Source organism: Uranotaenia lowii, chromosome 1, assembly GCF_029784155.1.
Source record: "Uranotaenia lowii strain MFRU-FL chromosome 1, ASM2978415v1, whole genome shotgun sequence".
NCBI classification, from domain to species: domain Eukaryota; kingdom Metazoa; phylum Arthropoda; class Insecta; order Diptera; family Culicidae; genus Uranotaenia; species Uranotaenia lowii.
Genome location: NC_073691.1, coordinates 82,282,573 through 82,306,723, shown reverse-complemented (window position 1 = coordinate 82,306,723; position 24,151 = coordinate 82,282,573). Strand labels below are relative to the sequence as shown.

The window sequence follows — 24,151 nt, the reverse complement described above, 5'->3', positions numbered from 1 at the left end:
CTACCAGAGCTGCGGCAACACACACGAGCTTGGAACAGCTTTTATAGTGATGGGAAAGATGCAAAAGCGCGTGATCGGGTGGTGGCCGATCAACTCACGAATGTGCCGAGTGAGAATCAAGAGCCGGTTCTTCAACATCAGCATCATCAACGTGCACAGCCCTCAGCTCGGAAGTACCGGTGATGACAAAGACGAATTTTACGCGCAGCTGGAGCGTGAATACGACCGTTGCCCAAAACATGATATCAAGATCGTCATCGGGGATTTTAATGCTCAGGTCGGCCAGGAGGAGGAATTCAAACCGACAATTGGAAGATTCAGTGCGCACCAGCTGACCGACGAAAACGGCCTCAGACTTATTGATTTCGCCGCCTCCAAACGAATGGACGTACGTAGATCACCGTACCAAACGCAATCACAGATCCACCACGTTTTGATTGACAGCCGGCACTTCTCGGACATCATCGATGTCGGATCCCGTCGAGGCGCCAACATCGAGTCGGATCACTATCTGGTGATGGTGAAGATGCGCCCAAAACTCTCCGTAGTGAACAACACACGAAACCGGCGTCCGCCTCGGTTAAATATTGCACGACTGAAGCAACCTGAGGTCGCTGCAGACTACGCGTTGCCGGCAGAGGGCGAGCTTGATGAAGCCCCTCTCGAGGACTGAGTGTTGGGATACCATCAAGACAGCCATCAACAGTGCTGCGGAGAACGTCATCGGTTATGTGGAGCGAACTCGACGGAACGACTGGTTCGACGAGGAGTGTAGGAGGGTGATGGACGAAGGGAAGGCCGCGCGGGCGGCAGTAGTGCAAAGAGGCACCCGTCGAAATGTGGAAAATCACCGACAGCGGAAGAGGCAACGAGTCCAAATTTTCCAGGAGAAAAAGCGCGGTCTGGAGGAGGAGGAGCTCAAGGAGCTGGAGCAGCTGCATCGTTCCCAAGAAACACGAAAGTTCTATCAGAAACTCAACGCATCCCGCAAAGGCTTCGTGCCGCAAGCCGAAATGTGCCGGGATAAGGATGGACAATCGTGAGGTGATCAAAAGGTGGAAGCAGCACTTCGATGAACACCTGAACGGCGCAAATGCAGGAGATCAAGACTGTGGGGGAAGGTACATCGCCGGCATAGCCAACGACGTAGAAGAGCCACTCCCAACGATGAGTGAAGTTAAGGAAGCCATTCGCCAACTGAATAGAAACAAGTCGGTTGGGAAGGATGGCATCGCAGCTGAACTCATCAAAATGGGCCCGGACAAGTTGGCCGATTGCCTACACCGGATGATATTCCGGATTTGAGACATAGAACAGCTACCGGAGGAGTGGAATGAGGGGGTAATATGCACCATTTACAAGAAGGGCGACAAATTGGACTGTGAGAACTACCGAGCGATCACTGTCCTCAATGCCGCCTACAAAGTGTTGTCCCGAATCTTACTCCGCCGCCTAACGCCACAAGCAAACAGATTCGTGGGAAGTCATCAGGCCGGCTTCATGGAGGGACGGTCAACGACGGACCAGATATTCACATTACGGCAAATCCTCCAAAAATGCCGGGAACACCAAGTCCCTACGCGCCATCTATTCATCGACTTCAAAGCCGCATACGACACGATCGACTGCTTCAAGATCTCGGAATCTATCACTGACGATAACAGGTATTTTCGATGCTCCATTATAAGGCGATCCGCTCACCCTAAGGTTCTCGATTACGCTAATGGAAATTTTTGGCCATTCCATTATGTTGTTTTTCACCCACGATGAAGGCACACTCAGAACTTGGAATTTTGAGTTCTCAATGAATTGGACCACGCAGAACATTTTCAAATTTCTTTCGAAATGTTTTGATTTCACAATTAAAAAATGATCTATCAATGAAAAATATAAATTGATACTTATAGTTATCACTCGAAGCAATGGTCAAAGGAAAATGTGGACAATTTTGTGGATTTGAGGCCAAACTTTTAACACTTTGAAGTAGTTTATTTCAATCATTTTTTAATCAAGTCTAATTCAAAGTTAGAATTTTTTGGTTTTGATTTCATTCATTACAAAATAAATTACAAATAAAATAATATACAGTAAGGGTTTTTTTACGCGGTAATACGAACCATTTTCATTTTCATGTCATTGTCATGTCATTATTGTCATGCCATTATCATAAAATGGCATTTCCCGGGAAAAGATCAAAAATGGTTATTTTTGAAACATTAATGGTTATTTTTGAAACATTAATGGTTTATTAATTTCTAGCGTATATGTATTATTGAATTTTATTCTTGGGCATATAGTCTTTGTCACTGATTCAACACTGGAGCAAGATTGCAGCGCCTTACACGCTCATATTTTTTTAACCATTAATGACTTTTCTTGAACCATTTTATGAGATTTCCGATAGAACTGCGATTATTGTTGTTTTTTAAACATAGTGTACGGTTGAATATCAAGCATTCTCGAAGTTCTGACGAAAGATGTTGAAAATGGTTGAATTTCAAACACAAATATGTGATAAAAACAGTTGCCATCTTTGGACGCGCAGAAAACTTGTTTGTTTTTAACTGCTGTGCGTCACATCGACTGATTGTTTTAGATATTTTTTTCACTCCGGGGGAATTACTTGATCATAGAGCTGGTAAGTATCTGCTCGATTGAACAAAATCATCTTTGTGTCATCCTCCAAATTTAACTATTTTTTTCTCACAGAACAATGAAAAAACTGTCCACCTTTGTACAAATGGAAACCGACTGCTACATATGGATCCGGATGAGGAGCTTCCAGTTGAAACCTGCAGACACAGGCAACAGCAAAACCAACGACAGCGATGCGGAAGGAGACAAATCTTCCGACAAGGGCGTTTCTAATTCCAATAGGGAGGTGGTCCTGAACTTCCATCCGGGATCATCTAAACACCGAAGGGGATATGAAAACGACGGTTGTTTTGCTTGAGACCAGTCTGCATAGGTTGGGGCATTTTCCACAAGGTAAGTTTTCATGTTATAATGGATTTCTCAAAATTTCGATAGAACTAACAGTTGTCAGTATTTTTTTTCATTACAGCAATGATGAGATAAACACTTCCCTTCGCTCAGTGGGCCTATCTGATTCGAAAAGCTGCAAGTTAAGTATCCAGCACGATGGGAGTAGCAGCCCCCGAATCGGGTGCTCCTTAGTCACCGGAAAGCAGCAAGGCTTCATCCGTTCATGGCGGCAACAGAGGTAGACGAGGCAACCAGACCAAATTCTACAATGATTTTTGGATGGACGGTCATAATTGTATCACATTGGTAAACATGTAAATACTTAAATAAAGCTTCCATTTATTAAATTCATATTTGGCTCGTCGTTCTATATTCATTTAGATCAATTTTCCCTGAATTTCTGCTCATTTTCACTTTTTTTTATTATGCCTGAAAAATAACCATAATCCAAGTTCTTCTCGAAATCTCATTTTATGAGTTTTCCCTGAAAACTCATAAAACGACTTAACCCACAAAACTTCGATTATGGTTATTTTTCAAGCATTAATGGTTCAATATGGCCGAGCGTGTAAAAAAAAGAAAACATTTAGTGGAAATCAACGTGCTCCTTGGAGGAAAAATCGCGAATAAATGGAGTTTTAGTGTCGCATTAGTGTAGGAAGTTTCAAAGGACAAAACCCAGCACATCAAGGGCTTCTTGGATCAAATCGCCTCAAGTTTTAAATGGGTTCAAATGATTCTATCACAAATTGTAAACTTATTAGCATTTACTATGGAACATCGGGAGCTCCTTTTCTGCATTTCGTTCAGCATCACCAGCACCAACCATAACACGGTCAGATAAACAATTAGAAGCTGCACCGATTAAAACTATCTCGCGAGGAGCGCGATTTTCCACCGGAGGCTTCCGACTACGGAGAACGTCATCGGGAATTTCGTATGTTGTCTAGAGGGGACCGAAAAGCGGCTTGTAGAACATTTTATCATCTGGCAGAACAATTTCTGATCGAAGCGAGGTCAGCGTGATTGTGTTCCTGTTCATGAAATGACCACCTGATGGCAGCTATGGCCGGATTCTGGCGAAACCTTAACGAGCCAGAAATTTAGACTAATTGTACATGTACATGTACGGGATCACGACGTCCTAGCTCGAACGCCAACGGATTACTGTTCCCACGAACCGTGCATGCAACACGGAACTTGTATCTCGAGAACCGATGGCTAAGAATGCCACTGTACGGCTAGGTTAAAGGGCAAGAACTGTGTGGTTGACATGGCACCTCCTTGTCAAGCTCATCCATGCCAACACGGAGGAACATGTTTGGAGGACACCAAAGCAGATTACAAATGTAGCTGTACACTGGATCTCATTGTGAAACGGCGCTGAGCTTCCATCCACTTTACGTGAAGAATCCTTGTTTCTAGAACGGAGATTCCCGTTATGTTCTTACGGCACCATCACCAGGATCACCCCAGAGCGATGGGAGTCAAAAAGAAAAGTGACGGCCCGTATAAAACTCATTGGATGGATATTGTCATGTCATTGTCAGAGCTAAGATTCTTCTAGCTTAAAAAAAAATGTAAGTGTTTTCCTTTACAAGGACTATTGAATATTCCTGTCTCAAAAAAAAATCTAAGTGTTTACCTTTAAAAGGAATAGTTTCTCTCAAATACCGCGTTTATTTAAAAAACCACGTAAAAATACGACTTAAACCACATAAAAAAGTCCGGTTTTAAAAAATTCGCGTAAAAAACCTTACTGTATCTCTATCCATCGATTCTGTTTTTTCTAACTACTAAGGTTTTCGTTAAAAAGTGAAAAAAAAATTTATATCAGTCATTACTTACAACGTATAGTCGAGCTCAACAGTCTTGGAGAAAACAATTCAAATAATAGAAACCAACGATTTTCACTAGATTCTTTCGGTCTTTGAAACAAAATCAAAATGGTGAGAAAAAAATCACAGTCTTGGAGAAAACAATACAAATAATAGAAACCAACGTTTTTCACTAGATTCTTTCGGTCTTCAAAACAAAATCAAAATGATAAAAAAAAATCACTACGCTTGTGTAAACTGCCTTTGTGTTACTCGCCGAATATTTGTTAGAAATATCAGGCCTTCATGTCTTAAGACCTTTGGGGAATTCCACAAAGGGTACCATTTGTCCCCACTCGTTATCATTCCCATCATCATCATTATTCTGACCATCATTGGCAGTGGGCCAGACTGGGTGCAACAGTTATAAAATTGTGTTATATTTGTATCATGATATCTTGAAATCAAAGAAACTTGATCAGGATTCAAAATAAGTTTGATTTTTGTCACTACTCTATTTGCTCTTTTTAGCTACTGTTCCAAATTTGGACAATACCTATACCACAATACAAATACCTATGACCAGATTTATTTTGTCACAAGTCGTTCGACTGCACTGGGCCAGACAGAAGTGGCATATGTTGGCGCTGCAGCGAAACCGGCCACAAGTCGTCTAACTGCAAAAAGCCTGCTAAATGCCCTGTCTGCGCTGGAGACCACGCTGTTGGCAACCCTAGGTGCCCCGCCTACACAAAGGCGCAGGCGGTACCACCCCGGGCGCCAAGAGCATAGAGGTCGTCCAACTTAACCTCAACCACTGCTACACAGCACACCAGCTGTTGCGGCAGATGACAGTTGAGGAAAAGTTGGACATCGCGCTAGTGGCAGACCCATATCGCAGAGCTGCGAATGGCATTAATTGGGCGACTGATGATGCCAAACTGGCCGCGATATGGGTTACAGGTAGTTTTCCCATACAAGAAGTTGTGGCGACGGAAAACGAAGGCATGGTGGTGGCCAAAGTTAACGGGATCTACTTCTGTAGCTGCTATGCTCCCCCAAGGTGGTCCTTGGAGAGGTTTGGCACTATGGTTGACAAGATGGTGGATGTGCTAATGGGGAAAAGCCCCATCGTTATTGCTGGCGACTTTAACGCGTGGGCCGTTGAATGGGGTAGCCGCCTCACAAACCCCAGAGGTCAAACTCTTTTAGAAGCCCTGGCGAGGCTTAATGTGGATCTGGCCAACGTAGGGAATACCAGTACCTACCAAAGTTGGAACGGGAGCGAGTCAACCATAGATGTCACCTTCGGTAGCCCGGGGTTGGTAAGCGATTGGATGGTGAGCGGGGCCTACACGAATAGCGATCACTTCGCAATTCGCTATCGGCTAGGCGCAAGTACGCGGACAGGTAGACGCGAGTCTCGTACAGGAGAACGCCTCTGGAAGACAACGCAGTTCGACCAGAACGTCTTTGTCGAAGCGTTGCACTGGGAGAGGAATCTGGACAACCTGTCCGCGGAAGAACTGACGAGGGTTCTAGCTCGCGCTTGCGATGCTGCGATGCCGAGAAGGGCCAAGCATAAAAGCACTAGGCCACCCGTCTACTGGTGGACGGAGGAAATTGCGGGTCTGCGTGCCGACTGCTATAGGGCAAGGCGCAGGATGCAGAACGCAAGGACCCAAGAAGAGCGAACGGAGCGTAGGCCACTCTTCACAAGCGCGAGATCGGCCCTCCGCAGGGCCATCAACGCAAGCAAGAGGGCACGTTTCAAACAGTTATGCCGTGACGCCAACGACTGTCCATGGGGTGATGCCTATCGGATAGTCATGGGCAGAACTAAAAGTGGGGGCGCACCACCTGAAACGTGCCCCGATAAACTGAGAGTCATCATCAATGAGCTGTTCCCACAGCACGATGTTACCCGCTGGCCAACAGTCCCGTATGACTGGGACACCAGCGCGAGATCGCCAAGTCTCTCCAACCGAAGAAGGCCCGCGGACCGGACGGCATTCCGAACGTCGCGGTGAAGGCCGCGATCAGGGAATTCCCCGATATGCTCCGAACATCGTTGCAACGATACGTGACGGAACGGTTGTTTCCTGACACGTGGAAACGGCAGAAACTTGTTCTTCTGCCAAAGCCGGGTAAGCGTCCAGGAGACCCATCGGCATATCGGCCGATCTGTCTACTGGATACAGCGGGTAAGGTCCTGGAGAAGGTGATTCAGAACCGACTTCAGAGATACACGGAAAGTGAGTGCGGACTCTCGGGGAAACAGTTTGGTTTCCGTCGAGGTCGCAGCACCGTAGATGCCATCCGCTCGGTCATCGAGGTAGCGGACAGAGCCAGGCTGACCAAGAGGAGAGGGCTCCGCTTTTGCGCGGTTGTCACTCTGGATGTGAAGAACGCCTTCAACAGTGTCAGTTGGACAGCGATTGCGATTGCTCATCCAAATGAGGATCCCGGCATATCTGTATAGGCTTGTGGAAAGTTACTTCCACAATCGCCAACTGCAGTATATGACCGGCGAGGGTTTGCGAACACAAGAGGTTTCGGCGGGTGTTCCACAGGGGTCAATTCTCGGCCTGGTTCTGTGGAACATCACTCACGACGAACTCCTACGAACGAGCCGAACTTGTAGGATTTGCAGATGATGTAGTCCTCTTGGCGAGGGGCTCCTCAACAGCGGAGGTTGAGCTACTGGCCACGGTAGCTATCCAGGAAGTGGAACGCTGGATGCACTCCAAGTGCCTGCGTCTAGCCCACCACAAAACCGAGATGGTGCTTATCACCAACCTGAAATCACCCCAAACAGGTACCATTGCCGTTGGACCGTGCAACATCGTGTCTAAACGCGCAATTAAGTACCTAGGGGTGATGATTGACGACAGGCTCAGCTTCACGAGCCATGTCGAACACGTGTGCAAGAGAGCGGCAATGGCCACGGCCGCACTCACACGAATGATGCCGAACTCCTCGGCTATCCAAAGCAGCAAAAGGCGGATCATTGCAAGTGTGACCACTTCGATCTTGCGGTACGGAGCAGCGGCCTGGAGGCAGGCCCTGGGAGGAAGCTGTAACCTGCAGCGACTTAGCAGCGTTCAGCGGCTGATGAACCTGCGGGTTATCAGCGGATACCGGACCATGTCGTCCGAAGCCGCCTGTGTAGTAGCGGGTGTTATGCCCATCTCGGTTTTGCTAGAGGAGGATGTCTATTGCTACGACAACAGAGACACGCCCAACGTTCGAGATCTCGCCAACGAGGACTCGATGTCCAACTGGCAGCAGCTGTGGGACAGCTCAACGAGAGGAAGGTGGACCCATCGTCTGATCCCGCACATCGGGAGCTGGATCGGAAGAAGGCACGGTGAAGTGGACTTCTATATGACGCAATTCCTGACTGGTCATGGATGCTTCATGAAGTACCACTACCGGTTTGGACATGTGGCTTCGCCATATTGCCCAGATTGTGGTGACGTAGAGGAAACACCCGAACATGTGGTGTTTGTCTGTCCGAGGTTTGCAGCGGTACGTACTTCCATATTTGCCGCCTGTGGGCCTGACACGACAGCAGATAACGTTGTACAGAGGATGTGTGCGGATTCCAACACTTGGCACGCGGTCAGCGATGGGTTCACCCGGATCATGACTGCCCTGCAGAGGAGCTGGAACCAACGGCAGTCCGCGAACGGTGTAGGATGACTCCATCGGCGGGGAGCATCTGAGTAGTGTGCGTCCGATCCCTTGATCGAAGCTACAAAGATAAGGCAACATCTTCTGCGTAGCGGAGGTCAGGGGTGCGCCGCGAACGTGTGTAGGATACCCCAATGTCGGGGGGTATCCGAGTAGTTCCGCTTCCTAAGAGGGAAACTGCGGGGATAAGACTTTACCTTCCTCGTAGCGGATCTCGAGGGAAGAGGGTTAACCACTGTCGGGGGATACCCACGGGTAGAGAGGCTCTCGACGCCGGGCGAGCCTCTCGAGTCGGTGTAGGATGTCGTCACCGTCGGGAAACATCCGAGTCGTAGCGTTTCAAGTCCCGAATGTGTGCCGTGACAGACGCGAGTCTAGGATAAGCTGCTCTCGATTTGGCACACAACGGGCAGGAAAATCCGCGGGCCAAAAATCCTAGGGTTGCCAACCAAGGGGGATAAAGAAGACCGGACAACGGTCGGAGTAGACTGACCCCATCGACGGGGGGCTGTCGAGTAGAGTGCGTCCGACCCCACGGTTTGAAGTTACAAAGATAAGACAATACCTTCTGCGTAGCGGATGCCGTGGGTGCGCCGCGTTCGTGTGTAGGATGCTCCACCTTCGGGGAGTATCCGAGTAGAGCGGTTCTCAACGACAGAAGCTGCGGGGATAAGACTTGACCTTCTTCGCAGTGGAAATCGTTGGGAAAGGGTTATTCCACGTTCGGGGAATACCCACGGGTAGAGTGGCTCTCGACGCCGGGCGAGCCATTCGAGTCGGTGTAGGATGACGTCTTCGTCGGGAATCATCCGAGTCGTTGCGTTAAGTCCCGCGCGTGTGCCGTGACAGGCGCGAGTCCAGGATAAGCTGCTCTCGATCTGGCACACGACGGGCAAGGTGGCAAACTTCGAACCCTGAAGATAAGAGGTCGGGCTTCGAGTCGTTAGAGGAGAGGTCAGGCCTCAAACCTTCAGGCGGAGAGGTTTGTGTGGTCAACCCCGAGTCTTTATGATAGGAGGTCGGGTCCCGAGTCGTAAGAGGAGGGATCAGGCCCCTTACCAACAAGAGGAGGGGTACAAGTGGTCACCTCGAGTCATTACGAGGAGAGGTCAGATTTCAAGTCGTTAGAGGAGAGATCGGGCCTTGAATCGTGCAGAGGAGAGGTAAACCTCGAGTCGATGCGAGGAGGGGTCGGATCTCAAGTCGTTAGAGGAGAGATCAGGCCTCAAGTCGCGAAGAGGAGAGGTTTGTGTGGGAATCTCGAGTCATTGCGAGGAGATGTCGGTTCTCAAGTCGTTAGAGGAGAGTTCAGGCGTCGAGTCGTAAGGATGAGAGGTTTTGCTGAAAGTGGTCTCGTTAATGAGTATTGCCTTTGAGCGCATTAGCGCGAATAGACCTCCCACTATTGAAGCATAGTGTACTAAACAGTTCGAGGTGGGAACCAGGTCTGCGGCCCCAGGTGGAGTTTAGGGAGTAGGGGGTATACACGGAGTATATCATGAGTCTGCCCATTGTACCCATGGACCCAGAGTAGCAAACTGGGGGGACGCGGTGGCTCGCCGTGCCTTGGAATACAATCCGTAAACCGGGATTTACCACCTGTGGTTACCAACTAAAAAAAAAAAAAGATTTATTTTATCAATTTATTTAATCGTCCGGGAAAACAAAGGGCATAAAGTCCATGTCACTGTATCGGCAATGGTATGTTTAAATAAATAAGTACGATTTGAATTTTAGCGTGCAAACACAAAAAGGACGTGCAAATAAAGAGGAACAAAAAGGAACACCAATCAAACACAACAACAACCGGCACGGAAAAAGGAACAGCTGGCCAAGGAAGACATGGGGAGATACGAGAACATTCCGGACAAATGGCCAGTCAAAAGCCCTGAAGAGCAGTTCCTAAGAAACCATCAACCCACAGGTAAGAAACTTTTGAAATTGAGCTTGCTTGCTTTTTTAAGACTTGAGTCACAAATCATTTTGGAGAGCCTGTACAGTTTGGCATTCAGGACTCAAATGCTTACCACTTCTCGTTACTAGTGAGATACCATAATAATTATTCATTATCATAAACAAAGTAATAATTTTGATCAATAGAATTCCCGGATCGTATCGTTAATTCGAATCGCTTATTTGTAGTGGTAGTGTATTTTATCAGAATATTCAAAATGCAAATTCAATATTTTATTAGGAAGTTGGTACCTCAACCAGCTAGTGATGATTATCATATGTATAAATTCTTAAAAATATTTTGTTAATTTTTCACCTGTTCATTGAAGATAGGACACTCCAATGTTAGTAGTATTGTGAGGTTTGAATCAGAAGTAAATTCGTATGAAGCTCTTGGAGCAACAGAGGTATGAGTGTATCAAATTAGTTTTCGAGATAAGTCGCTTCGAAGTTTTCGTTTTGCTAGTTTTACACATGCCGTGAATATGAACTTAGTAAGCTTTGAGTCAGCCATATTAACACATTCACTATTATCCTAATAAGCTTTTCAAAAATGATGCACAGTTTTATAAATCTCTTCAGTACTTTTATTCAAAATATGAAGGAACTTATGTATGTATATTACAGATTAAATTTCAAGTTAAACCTACCGTTGTACGAATATTACATAAAATTTAAAAAAATTCTTTACTTTAAATTCAGCTTTCAATTTGATATCTACATTGTTTTTTTATTTATTAGATTATTCAACATAAAGCTATCAAATAAATTAATTAATAAATTGAAATTTTACCTATTTCTTTCTTTATTTTCAGCTCGAGAAGACTCCTAATCGGTTATGGACATTAATGGATAACTTGTTCAAACTAGCCGAGCGTTTAGCGCCCATTCGCATTTCTTCATCGCGTGTGTTGTGAATTTGTGAAGCATCAAAAAGTACAGGGGTTTTTTTTTCGGAAATCAACTAAGGTAAGTGATTGTTAATAATTAGCGATATAGTAACAATAATTATTATTTAAAACCAAGCAACGCTGTCCTCCAACAGTTCGCTGGCTGGCATTTTAAGCAAAATCTTGTGGTTTTGTTCAACAACTAAACTAACCTCAAACGGGCAAATTTATCATCTCTATTCTTTATATTATTTATCATCTCTAATCTTTATATTATTTATCATCTAAGTTAATGATATATCCGTTCGGATTGATGTCGAAAAGCTAGTTCTGGATATTTAACTGTGGAGGAATTGCATCACGTCTGTCCGATGATGAGAGACCTCCACTGTTGTTCCCAGCCAACGTCCGCCTTCAGTTCAACCGGCATTTTTTTTTGTTCGCTTAAAACTAGCACGCGCATTGTATTATCGACATTTTAGCGTACATTTACATAAATAAAATACTATGTGCATGGTACTTTGATTACCAAAAAACGTTCTTGACTTTGAAATGTGGGGGGGGGGGGGGACCGACATAAGTCACCAATTGGAAATTGTACGGTGCCCAGGGTTCAACAAAACGCACTCTTTTAGACGCGCGCGGCACACGCAAACCATTCCTCTCGAGCGAAACACTTCTTCGTTTGCGTTCTGGCCGTTGACGCGCTCTCGCTCGAAACAAAAACGCGCTAGCTCAATCTTTTCCCCTCGTTCTCGTCGACGAGATGCACTATCCGAAATCTGCGCGAGCGGCCGAGTCGAACAGGCACGGCTAGCTCTCGCGCGTCCTAATCGAGCGGCGGGCGGCTCTCCGAATGGTCCGAGGCGGCCCTCTTTTCGTCACCGGGCGGCGCGCACGGGCTCGACTGAGGGCCTTGTGTTTCGTTCGTGTTTCTGTTTGCAGTGCCGATTGAGAAATCTGTGTGTATGATTTAATCAACAGGATAGTTAAAATATATGTAAGCGCGCAATGGGATTTGGCGGAGGGTTATAAGAATGAATGTAGGACCCATTAGTTACCCATTAGTAACAGTTACCAGCACTAGTAACTATGGAAAATTTACCATGCAATAGTAAAATTTCGCGAAAAACGCCAAATCAAAGAGCTTCACACAAGGATTGTTAAAATGAATGTTAAAAATGTTCTAGCCACTAGTAATAGTTACCAGCACTAGTAGGGGAGAGTGGGGATACTTGATCCCCTTTTCTTATTTTCACCATATCTTTTTGGAAAAATTTAGCAACTCGCCGTCTTTGACATTTTCTGACAGCTTGTAACTTCAAGTTTCTATGCTCCAAAAATTAGAAAGGTACTTGAACCCGTTGAAGAACTAGAAGCATTTTCGTGGGAGTAAAAAAAATGCGATTTTTCTAAAGTTAGGGGAGACTTGATCCCCTATTGAAGGAGACTTGATCTTTTATTCAGGAAGCCCTAACCCTTGTATAAAAATCAAACAAAACCCCAAGGTAGAATGTTGATTGACTATTTCGGTCATGTTTGTTCTCATTTCACAATTTATAGCAGCCATAAGAAGAAAATTCTATAACTTTGTCTCAACGCTAACAACATTGCATATTTAAAGGCGCTATTTTTTTTAATTTAGAAAAAAATAATTATTTTTGCTCTTTACTTCAGCCAATTGTTTGATAAATATTAGTTTTTGGATAAATATTAGTAATTTCGTAATCAGCAATCATAACGATCAATTCCGAAGAAGAATATGCCGTTTGGAAGGGGGATCAATTGTACCCAATTCTAGGGGATCAATTGTACCCATAATCAACATTTTAGAAAACTTTTTCTGAAAAAAGTTGAGAGTTTTCCATTGCTTTGAAAATATGGCATTATGAAGTTCATTTTACGCTCGAACGATTGATACATAGGAACAAATATTTTTTTCATAATTTTCCCATGTAAGGAACATTTTAAAGTGATGAAAAAAGATCTTCAAGTTACATTTTGCGAAATTTTTCAAACAAAGTTCAATTACTCAAACAATTATTTTGTTAAAAATTTTTAAACTGCAAGCATTGTTGTTTTGCTCATTTTGGCACATTTTTCTAGAACATTTGATCTTTGTAAGACATTCCAGTTTCGAGATATAGCTAAGGAATCAAGTATCCCCAGGGATCAAGTATCCTCATTCTCCCCTAAATATGAAAAATTTACCATGGAAAAGTAAAATTGCGCAAAAAACGCCAAATCAAAGAGCTTTACACAAGGATTGTTAAAGTGAATGTTAAAAATATTCTCGCCACTAGTTATAGTAACCACCACTAGTAACTATGAAAAATTTACCATGAACGAGTAAAATTTCGCAAAAATGTCAAATCAAAGAGCCTTACGTGTAGAATGTCGAAATGAATGTAAGAATATCCTAGCAACTAGTTATAATTATCAGCACTAGTAACTATGAAAAATTGCTTATTAAAATTTCGCAAAAAACGCGAAATTTTAATATTGCATGGTGAATTTTTCATTGTTACTAGTGCTGGTAACTATTACTAGTGGCTAGCATATATTCAACATTCGTTTTAAAAATCCTTGTCTAAGGCTCTTTCATTTGGCGTTTTTTGCGAAATTTTACTTTTGCATGGTATTTTTTCATAGTTACTAGTGCTGGTAACTATTACCTGTGGCTAGAATATTTTTAACATGCATTTAAACAATCCTTATGTTCAGCTTATTGATTTTGCGAATTTTGCGATATTTTTCTACTGTATGGTAAATTTTTCATAGTTACTAGTGCTGGTAACTATTACTAGTGGCTAGAACATTTTTAACATGCATTTTAACAATTCTTATTTTAGGTTGTTTAATTTGGCGAATTTCGCAAAATTTTACTATTGCATGGTAAATTTTTCATAGTTACTAGTGCTGGTAACTATTTTTTGCGGCAAGAATATTTTTAACATTCATTTTAACAATCCTTGTGTAAAGCTCTTTGATTTGGCGTTTTTCGCGAAATTTTACTATTACATGGTAAATTTTTCATAGTTACTAGTGCTGGTAACTATAACTAGTGGCAAGAATATTTTTAACATTCATTTTAACAATCCTTGTGTAAAGCTCTTTGATTTGGCGTTTTTCTCGAAATTTTACTATTTCATGGTAAATTTTTCATAGTTACTAGTGCTGGTAACTATTACTAGTGGCGAGAATGTTTCTAACATGCATTTTAACAATCCTTATGTTATGCTGTTTGATTTGGCGAATTTTGCGAAATTTTACTATTGCATGGTAAATTTTTCATAGTTACTAGTGCTAGTTACTATTACTAGTATGTATTTTAAAACTTCTAACATGGATTGTTATAACCCTCTACCCAAGGCTATTGCTTGCTTCTATCTGTTTTACCATATCTATTGATTTAATTATTCGCACAGATTATTCCGTCGGCCCTTTATTACGAAAACACGGCGAACACTCCGTGTGCTAAAGAGAGCCGCGCGCGCCGTCCGGTGAGCCGCCGTGTCCTCTCGGTAGATGCTCGGTGTTCCTACACGCACGCGGCAGAAAAACGCAAACGCAGTTTCCGAACCGCTCGCGCTCTCGAATAGGCGCGCGCGAATTCGCTCTGCTCAAAAATTTTCAATCTGCGTTTTGGTCGCAAATTTCTCGAGAGAATTTCGAGCAATCAAATGTGCCCGTGAACCGAGAACGAAAGAGCTGCGTTTCATTTGCTCTTTCTCATTGGACGCACTCCTGCGTGTTGAACCCTGACGGTGCCGAACAAATTGTAAGCCGGTCAACAAACTATTTGTGCTGTTTATGTTCGGGACAATGCCCACGATACTGATGGTTTCGGTAGCTATCTTAAAAAGATGTTATGCAATTTAAATAATTAACATGGCTAGTTCCTTCCAGTTTGTAATTCCTTCTGTATTATTTTCAGATTCCCACAGACGGACACATAGAAAGGCGGTTGACTTACTTACTTACTCACTTAATGTTCCCGCGCCGATTCTCCGGTGCATAGGGCCGTGGTAAACGAGCTCCACTGTTGACGATCCGAGGCCAGCGTCTTCACTTGATCCCAGTCAAGACTCTCGTCAACAGTTCGTATTTCGATATAGACGGTTGAGATAAGTAAAAAAATCATAATTTAAGTTTCGAGTGATCTTTGTGTTTGGCGAATTCTCCTTGCAATCCGGATACTTCAGGAAACCTTTTCCGGACACTTCGAGCTCCCCGAATTCACTTGAAATTTAAGTGACTGCCAAGTGAAATGTATATGTTAGGGTTACCATACGTACTCTTTTAAGAGTACATGAAAAATGGGCGTACTCTTCTTTTTGTGAAATTATACCAAATGTACTCTTTTTTTTGTTGAAAGACATTTGATCAGTAAAACCCACGTTTTTCTTCCATTTTATGAAGGTGTTTTACATCTTATTCAAAAACTACGAAAGGAATACAGCTTACAGAAAATTACTTTAACATTTCGTTCTAAAATAATGTATTTTTAGCCGTTATAAACAGTGAGCGCAATAAGCCCCTTTGAGTATGCAAGCAGTAATCAATGTGTACAAAATTTAAGTATGGTACAAGAATATTTTAAAGACAATTTATAATTGTCATGTAAGTCACATTACTTCCGAAACATTAACAGTTTTTGATTGAATTGAAATGTCACGGTTCCTCAGATAGCTCGAAATATATAGAGTAGAACCCTGCTTATCCGAGCTCCTATTTTCATTTGAAATCCATGTAAAAAATGTGTTCAATTATCGCGATATATTGTTAAAGTATTACATCTTGAGGAAAAATGTCCTTAATGGGTTAAATTCCTAAAAAAAACGGTATTCAATTGACATTTTTGGCAAGTTCGAAATCTAAACTTGCCAGAACGCCAGGTAAATAGAAAAATTAAAATCCATGTATTTAAGAACCGAGCTATGCGCCTGAATGATATGCAAAACCAGAGCATAAGGATTGGGTTTATCAATGTATTTCGTTTAATCCGAGGTTTTACTTATACGAGATGGTCCTTCCCCCCATTACCTCGGGTAAGCGGGGTTCTACTGTATACCTTTTGCATACCATCCGGGCGCAAAGCTCGGTAAATATCAGGATCTTGGGTCAACCTGATGGCTGGGATAAAGCGGGAGCTCAGAAAACTGGAGTGAACGGGGTTCTACTGTTCAACGTTTCTCCTGACTTTTGGATAAATGATCTCAATGTACTCTTTTTGGAGTCGCGGGATATGTCGCACTTGAATGGAAGAAAATCACTGGATCCTTGTTTTTAAGTGAAAAATCATGTATATTTTAAGAGTGAATTCGGGTTCAGTGTAGGAATATTTAAGAAAAATACTTAGCTGAGTTGAACGGATGAATGTGGTCCTCCATTTGTGTCGCCCGGTCCATAAGTCCATCCGAAACCATAAATGTCATGAATTCGACCATATGACATTTTATCACTGAAATGCAACATTTCAAATTTTGTAGCATTGTTGTTACGACGTTGTTACGACGTTGTTACCGTCCAAGTAAGGTAGATCAATAGGTAAAACAATGCGCTTAACCTCAATCGACAGAGCCGTGTAAACGCAGGATCAAAAATAGTTATGGAATTTCGAACGATATGTGTGAGATTTGAAACAAAATTACAATTTATGGAAAATTGAGGGGTCTTATTGTTCAAATAAGTATGCAGTCACATTCTTTGAAATCACATGTGTGGTAATTAGTAAAATTTATGTTCAAATGCTTTAAATATTCTGACTACGAGACAGTTTTTCTTTGGAAATTTAGCAGTATTTCTACAAAATATTCGAATTTTGGAAAGCATTTTTTCAAATATAGTTGTAAAAATATGCTAAAAAAATGACATGTGTGAACTTGTAATGAATGCTACTTCATTTTAGATCCTACAAAATTAAAAAAAAAATCAGTTATAAGGAATTGAGCAAAAGGCAATTTTTTTGACTCAATAATAAATCCACGTAAAAAATATGTTTTTCAACCGCATAAGCGCTATTAATGGATTGTAAATACTTTGGTTAATATTTTTTATATTTTTTGCAGAATTTCAAAATCAGTAGTTTTCTCTAGAAAACTAATATTTTAGGGTTATTCATTCTTTTTTCATCCCGTTTCGCTGCAACTAGAAACTACTTTGAGCGCGCCATTTTGGACGAAAAAACTGACAAAATTCATCGACATCGGGTTCGATGTTTTTATACAGGTTTCGCACGCTCATTTTAATTCAGTCAGCTCAATAAATTTGTTCCACATAAACATTATGTGTCAAAATGTTGGTTTTTATTAGACCCAATTAAATTCAATATGTGAAGCAATTTCAAAAACGTATGTGTGGAAAAACATACCGTCTAAATGTACATTTTTTGCAGTGTAGTTGTCAGATCTGGAATGTTTTGACAATACTTTGTTCGGAAATGTTTCCTCTATCAGTACCGAAAATTTCATTACGATTCGTTTTGGTCCCAAAAAAGTTACACATGATTGAAGCCGCGAGACGAAAATTATTTTTGGACACCCACGTCAAAAACCCGACGTGGTCGGGTTCAAAAATCGCGAAATCTGTAAAGATGGTCAAATCGACCGTGTGCAGCGTTCTTAAACGTTTCCGTGAGATGCATACTATCGATCGGCAGGTTCATACCAAGCGTTAAAGTGGATCTAAGGATCGGAAACTGCATTTGAAGGTGTTGAGAACGATCAAGGTAAACCCAGGGCAGTCGGACTATGACATCGCCAAGAAATTCAATGCCAACCGGTGCAGAAGTCAGAAGGATTTGTCTGCGCGAAGAAATACGATCTTATCGGGCCAGTATATAAATTTTTTTGTATCAGCAAATCCACTGCGACCAATTTATTTGATCTATTGTGGAGGAATCGGGCCAGTAAGCAACCAAACCGGACATTGAAGAAGAATTTTGAAGCCAAAGGACGGGCCCGGAAGTTATACAACAAGGTTCTAACGAAGTACGATGGATGCATCCTCATGGATGATGGATTTTTGAAAAACAAGACCATGAATTCCGAAATGTACAAGGAGGAGTGCCTGAAAAACGTTTTTTTCGTACATTAGATCTCACAAAGGACCAGTAAAGTTTTTGCCTAATTTGGCAAAGTTGCCACTATAGCTAAGAGGTACTACAGTGGTATCGGGCCAACAACGGGTGGATTTTGTCGAAAAGGACATTAACCCACCCAACTGCCCTCAATTCCGCACTATCGAATAATTTTTGGGCAATTGTCAAGCAGAAGATGAAGAAGAATGGTAATATGACTCGGAATGCAACAAAGATGAAGAAATTGTGGATCAAAATTGCCGCTGAGGTCAGTGAATAGGATACCGTACCGTAATCCGGGGTAAGATTGATCACTTTTTTCAATATATTTCGATAATTTTTTCTGTTAAGGGGAATGTGGCATGTTTCATGTTTTCTCCTATGGATGGATGCAGAGATTTATTAGTCTCCTTTAAATTTGATTTAAAAATCATTTTCGTCTCTGTTTAGAATTCGATGCTTTGGGATGACATTGATCAGGCTTTATTCTGACGGTTTTAACGAGTTTTCTTGATCATGAAGGATACAAAACATCTTCATAATATTCACATGTGCTAGTTTATCCTTTTAACCTTGATTTTTAACATTTTATTTTAAAATAATTATTATCGAAAAAATAACTATGATGCTGCCTACATTTAGGGGCAACAATTATAATAATTGCTAAATAGTTTGAGGTTCAAAATATAAATGAAACTTCACCTTCATACATGCCCCTAGGCCCTCCCACTATTTCCATTTTCATTTTTTCTTCAAAGTTAACGATTTGATAGGGTTCCTACACCCATAGAAGAGGTAACAGAAATCCAATGCCTTTTTAGCAAATCTCTGTGCCGATAATGCTCTGAAATGTGCACTGTGCCGAAGACGGTATGTTTGAAAAACCGTAACTGGCATAAGGACTCGGCTTCCAACCAAAATTATGCGTGACCACTACATTCAAGCGAAACAAGAAAAACATTTTATGGGATTTCGTTCCTATTGGATAATCCATCCCAGAAACAAGAAAATAAAAATAATAACCACAGCGCCGTGGGGAGATTCAAACTCAAATCACCATACAAATCGTCTTACCAGTCCGACATCTTAACCAGTATACTATTTGAGCTTCATGCAGGAAAAGGGCTGTTTGTCATAGGCTTTCTGCCACCGATCAATCACAAAAAAACGCACGACGGAGGCTTCCCGGCGTTTGGCCTTCTTTCAAGGTATTCCTTTGTTTTGTGATGGAAACGGGAAAGGGAACGGGAGTGAAGGAAACGGGAAACCCATTGAATGAGAACTGCTAAAGCCGGGCAGCTTGGCCGGTGGTTGTTTGCCGGTGAATTGAAGGAATGGTTTTGTTGTTGCTTTTGCCACATACACACGCACAGCTTAGCCGTGGTTGTTTGCCGGTGGATTGAATTGAAGCAATGTTTTTTTTGTTGCTTTTACTGCATACACACGCACAGCTTGGCCGTGGTTTGCCGGTGCCGGTGGATTGAATTAGAAGGATGTTTTTGTTGTTGCTTTTGCTACATTCACACGCACAGTGCTCGGTTCGCTGGCTGCCTGGTGTTGGCCGGTATTTATTTCCATCCTTCTTCGTCTTGTGATGCGATAGGGAGGGACGTGCAAACGTTTTTATTTTGTTTCTTTCAGACATACGCAATTCGGTTAACCTGGGAGATTAATGCCAGTGGGAGCAAATCGAATCAGCACCGGTCGCGTTATCTTCTTGTACCAATGATGCCTCCATTGGCACAGAGGCTGAATTTTGGGTGTATCCATTTGTCCAATACGGGCTTACTCTAGTTAAATTTCCTTATTTTTTAAATTTCAAAAATTCATCATTAAATGAGTATGAAAGTAGCACTAATACTGTTCATATACAAAGGAAAAAAGTTGTTATTTCACGTTAAACAACCCGTTTGCTTCTAAATGCTTTTTGGTATCATCAGGAAAGCTGTTTGTTTGCGAGCCTTGGAAGAATGGATATTTTAAGATTTTGAAATTAGATTTCTACCAACAGAAAAAAATTCCAATTCAAACCAATTTTTGCCTATTTGATACTCAATTTAGAGTTCAAAGGTTAGAGAGATTCCATGAAAAGGAGGTAGTCTAATGTGAACTATTGAAAATTGATATTTTCGGATGATGACTTAACCTTAAAAGTGTTGATAGAAGTTGCCCAAAGTTGGTTCCAAACTTTATTTCCCAGTAAAATACTTTCAACAATATGTGCTTCAAATATAAATCAACGAGTATAATTATTCCGATCAACCCCAGATGGCTTTTGGAAAGGAAGTTCCGAACCCGCCGAATCCGCCACCGAAACCTTGCATATTCGCATTGCTGCTGGACAACCAGGGCAGCTGCATATTCCAATCCGCCCAAGGATTTCCGATGCTCGTTGCTGATCGGAGCAGATGCGAAGTTGGAATCTGATTGCCACCGTAGATCAGAGGAGCGAAGGCCTCGTCCTTACTGGCCACCAGATGGTGATTCAGTGAGGCTGCATCCGAACGATGATGGGCGGCAAGTTTGGTAGATTCAGCTTCTGTGAAAAATAAGAGTGGTATTTGTTAATCGAGATTTAAAAAGGAATCGTGAAAATGAAGCTTACCAGCCCGATGGATCTCGGCAGCGGCTGCTTTAGCGGAACTCTGAATCGCCTGGGCAGCAACGGATTCCTTGGCGGCTGCGATCCGTTGATGTTGGGCTACATTAGCCTTGGCGGCAGCTAATCGGTGTTGTGCTAGGATGACGGCTTGTGCCGCTGCAGCCGCTTCCGATCGCTGGACAGCCGCAGTGGCTTCACTTTTTTGTGAAGCATAAGCGGCATTGGCTTCCTTTTCGTTGGCAATTTTCTGCTGGTTGAGCACATTTTCCTTAGCTGCCTGAACCTGGTGCTGTGCTATCAAAACCTGGGCTGAAGCCTGCTTAGCCGCCGCAATGGCGGCTGCAATTTCAGCCGGAGTGGGTCCATGTTTCCAACCACTGGCACTGCTTCTAAAAAGTCATTAGAAAATTAATTCACAAAATCTTCTTAACAAGCTTAAAACACTCACTGTATCCACGGTCCAGCGATAATTTTCGATGATCCTTGCCAGAAATCCAATCCAACACCACCGTTCGGCGATCCGAAGCCAAAATTAGCGCCGCCATCCAACCCTCTTTTGACGGTACTTTTTTGATCAACTTTTACCTCACCATTGACCAAGGCAATGGCCAAAAACGTGTAGATCTGTAACAATATTCAAACCTCAACAATTTTTTACCAATATTTTATGTAGTTCAGTCTTACCAAAAACTGGAACATTTTCGTCGTCCCTTTAAGATATTATCACTGAAGCCTGACTGGAACTGTCTCATTCTGTTGAACAGGTTGATCGTTTTATATCAATCTATCATCAAAATTTTCATCCCCCAATTCAGAATTAGGTGAGTACTTTGAGGTCCATAGCGTAAATTGCTTCACCCACTCCACAGCACTCTCTAAAACGCCGCGTGACGATAGCAATCAAGTGCTGCTGATCAACGGCCAACGTCTGCATCTTATCGGCGAACGTTCATCGGCATTGCTTAAGTAAACTATATCTCATCAGGCCAAATTTGAAGTCTGAAAATGATTGCCTTCCTGCTATCACGTTCCAGACTAAACAGCAACGGAGGAACACCTATAGCCTTAGCCTCAACCCAACGAGAAAGAGGCTAAAGGGAGCTCAAAAGAAATAAATTAAAACACTGGCACAGTAACGAGGGCTTATTACATTTTTTCTCCAGATTGAGATTTGCGTAATAGTTATTGAAACAAATTCTACGTCAACTTTCAAGATTTTTGACCTAAACATGATGAAGTAATATGTTAAGTTAAAAAAACTGATTGTTATTTTTTTTTTTAATTCGCAAACTAGCTCGCCCAGCAGTAGTAAATAAGGTTAAATTTATGTTGATTTCAGAAGATTATGACTCACAATTTGACCGATATTGTGTTGTAGTCAGAAATATCGGACCATCTCCTGTATTTGTGCAGCCCCATTAACATTTGTTCGAAAGAAAACTGTAGCCGAGAAGGCAAAAGACGTTCTCGTTGCAAAGAAATTTTAGGTGTTAGGTGTTTTCGGATAAGATTTTCGGTATATTGAGCTCTTCAAGGCAATACAACTATTTAATCGACAAACGCTTACGCAACTTTGTAAAGTTTGTGAACCTTATTATTCATTTTCCAATCTATAGCCTTAATAAGGTTTTTAAAATAACAAAAAAAGATAAATGAGATGCTTTATAAGCAATCCTGGAGTCATCAAATCAATTTATTTAACAGTGTATTAGGTTTTTTTTATTGAAATTATTATTAATAATAAACAAAAACAAGATACATATGTAAAAAAAAAAGATTAATCCATTTGCTCGCTTAGCATCTTTGAAACTATTGGAAGCAGTTCAAGGTCAAACTTTAACAGCAGGACGTTTTTCACGGAACCTGATCCTAAATTCATTCTTCGATCATTTAACACTAAATTGAGCGCACTAAAGCCTCTTTCCACCAAAGTTTGCGTTGCTGAGCTTGACAACACAACCATTGCAACTTTATAAAGTTTTGGGTTTGAGAACCCAATACTTTAAATATAACAGGTTGCTCGATGCTTTCTGATGGGCATAACGTTTCTAAAATCGTAATTTTTTCCCTGCTTTCCAACTCCTTCGGTTTCTGCGCAAACGTATTTTCAGTGAAAGTCGATATGCTGGACATTGGTTCCTCATCGAAAAATCCTGCCATAATATCTTCCAAATCATCCTGAGAACATTCTGTAGGACCTGTGTCGCTTGATACCTCATTCGTAGCATTTAGACAATCATTGAGCTTCAAAAGGATTTCCTGTAAAAGTTTAAGCGGGATGAGTTTAGAATATTTGAGATCTCGTTTCTGCTCGATTGTAATTTTTCGACACACTTCAATAAGGTCTTTGTCTGTAGTTGAGATTCTTTTCGATCCTAGGAAATTGAACCTAGGCTAGGGTCCAAATAAAGACACGCCGCTAGGAAATGCATACTTGCAGTTAGCTTCTGGAGTCTTACTTGGAATGTTCGCAGAAGTTTTTTTGCTAAGGAGTTATTGTGCAATTTTATAGGTTTCGCTTGACTAACAAGCCAATACGCGTAGAAATCGCTAAGAGCGACGTGGTGCTTTTGGAGCTGAACCGTCAATATGAATGGGGTGTCGAAAGCTTCGCAATATTTCTCAATAAACTTCCAGTGACGTGTGAAATCTGTAATTAGAATTTTAAATAAGAATATACCTATAGAAACACACTAATACACTAATTTCTCTTTGCATTTAAAAAAAACTCGTAACCTACCAGTTTCAGAATATTGTTTTTAAAGGAATGGCTTTTGAGTGAAGAGCGAATTAATCATGGCAAAGGTACCATTCCAGCGAGTTTTATTGCTGAGAAGCGGTAATTGAGCTTCGTGAACTTTCAAAAATTTGGTATATTTCTGTTGACGTAACTTAACGAAGTTTTTTTTTTTATTTTGCAAAGGCGTTGCTCGTACACCTTCAGTACATCCCACACAGCCAATTGTGCAATATGTGCTGCTCATCGCACACTTCCTAGAATCTCAGCCAATGACAAATCGAACTCATCTACTCGCTAACTTTCAGCTACTCAGTTCAGAGTGACGGTTACTCAGTTGTCGCCAAAACCGCACTTACTCAGTTCTGACTAAACGGCCTTTACTCAGAA

The 24,151-nt window shown here is 42.1% G+C and overlaps 1 protein-coding gene and 1 pseudogene across 1 annotated transcript; both read right to left on the bottom strand.

The window, feature by feature from the left end:
* Positions 1-20,607: 20,607 nt before the first annotated feature.
* Positions 20,608-21,790, bottom strand: LOC129756454 (uncharacterized). The gene is made up of 4 exons (XM_055753344.1): positions 21,709-21,790; positions 21,473-21,648; positions 21,028-21,413; positions 20,608-20,961 (listed from the first exon to the last, which is right to left on the bottom strand). Exons 1-4 carry the CDS (start codon positions 21,721-21,723, stop codon positions 20,681-20,683), a joined length of 858 nt encoding a protein of 285 aa, XP_055609319.1. The 5' UTR covers positions 21,724-21,790; the 3' UTR covers positions 20,608-20,680.
* Positions 21,791-22,801: 1,011 nt separating this feature from the next.
* Positions 22,802-24,055, bottom strand: LOC129737558 (uncharacterized; annotated as a pseudogene).
* Between the last annotated feature and the right edge of the window lie 96 nt (positions 24,056-24,151).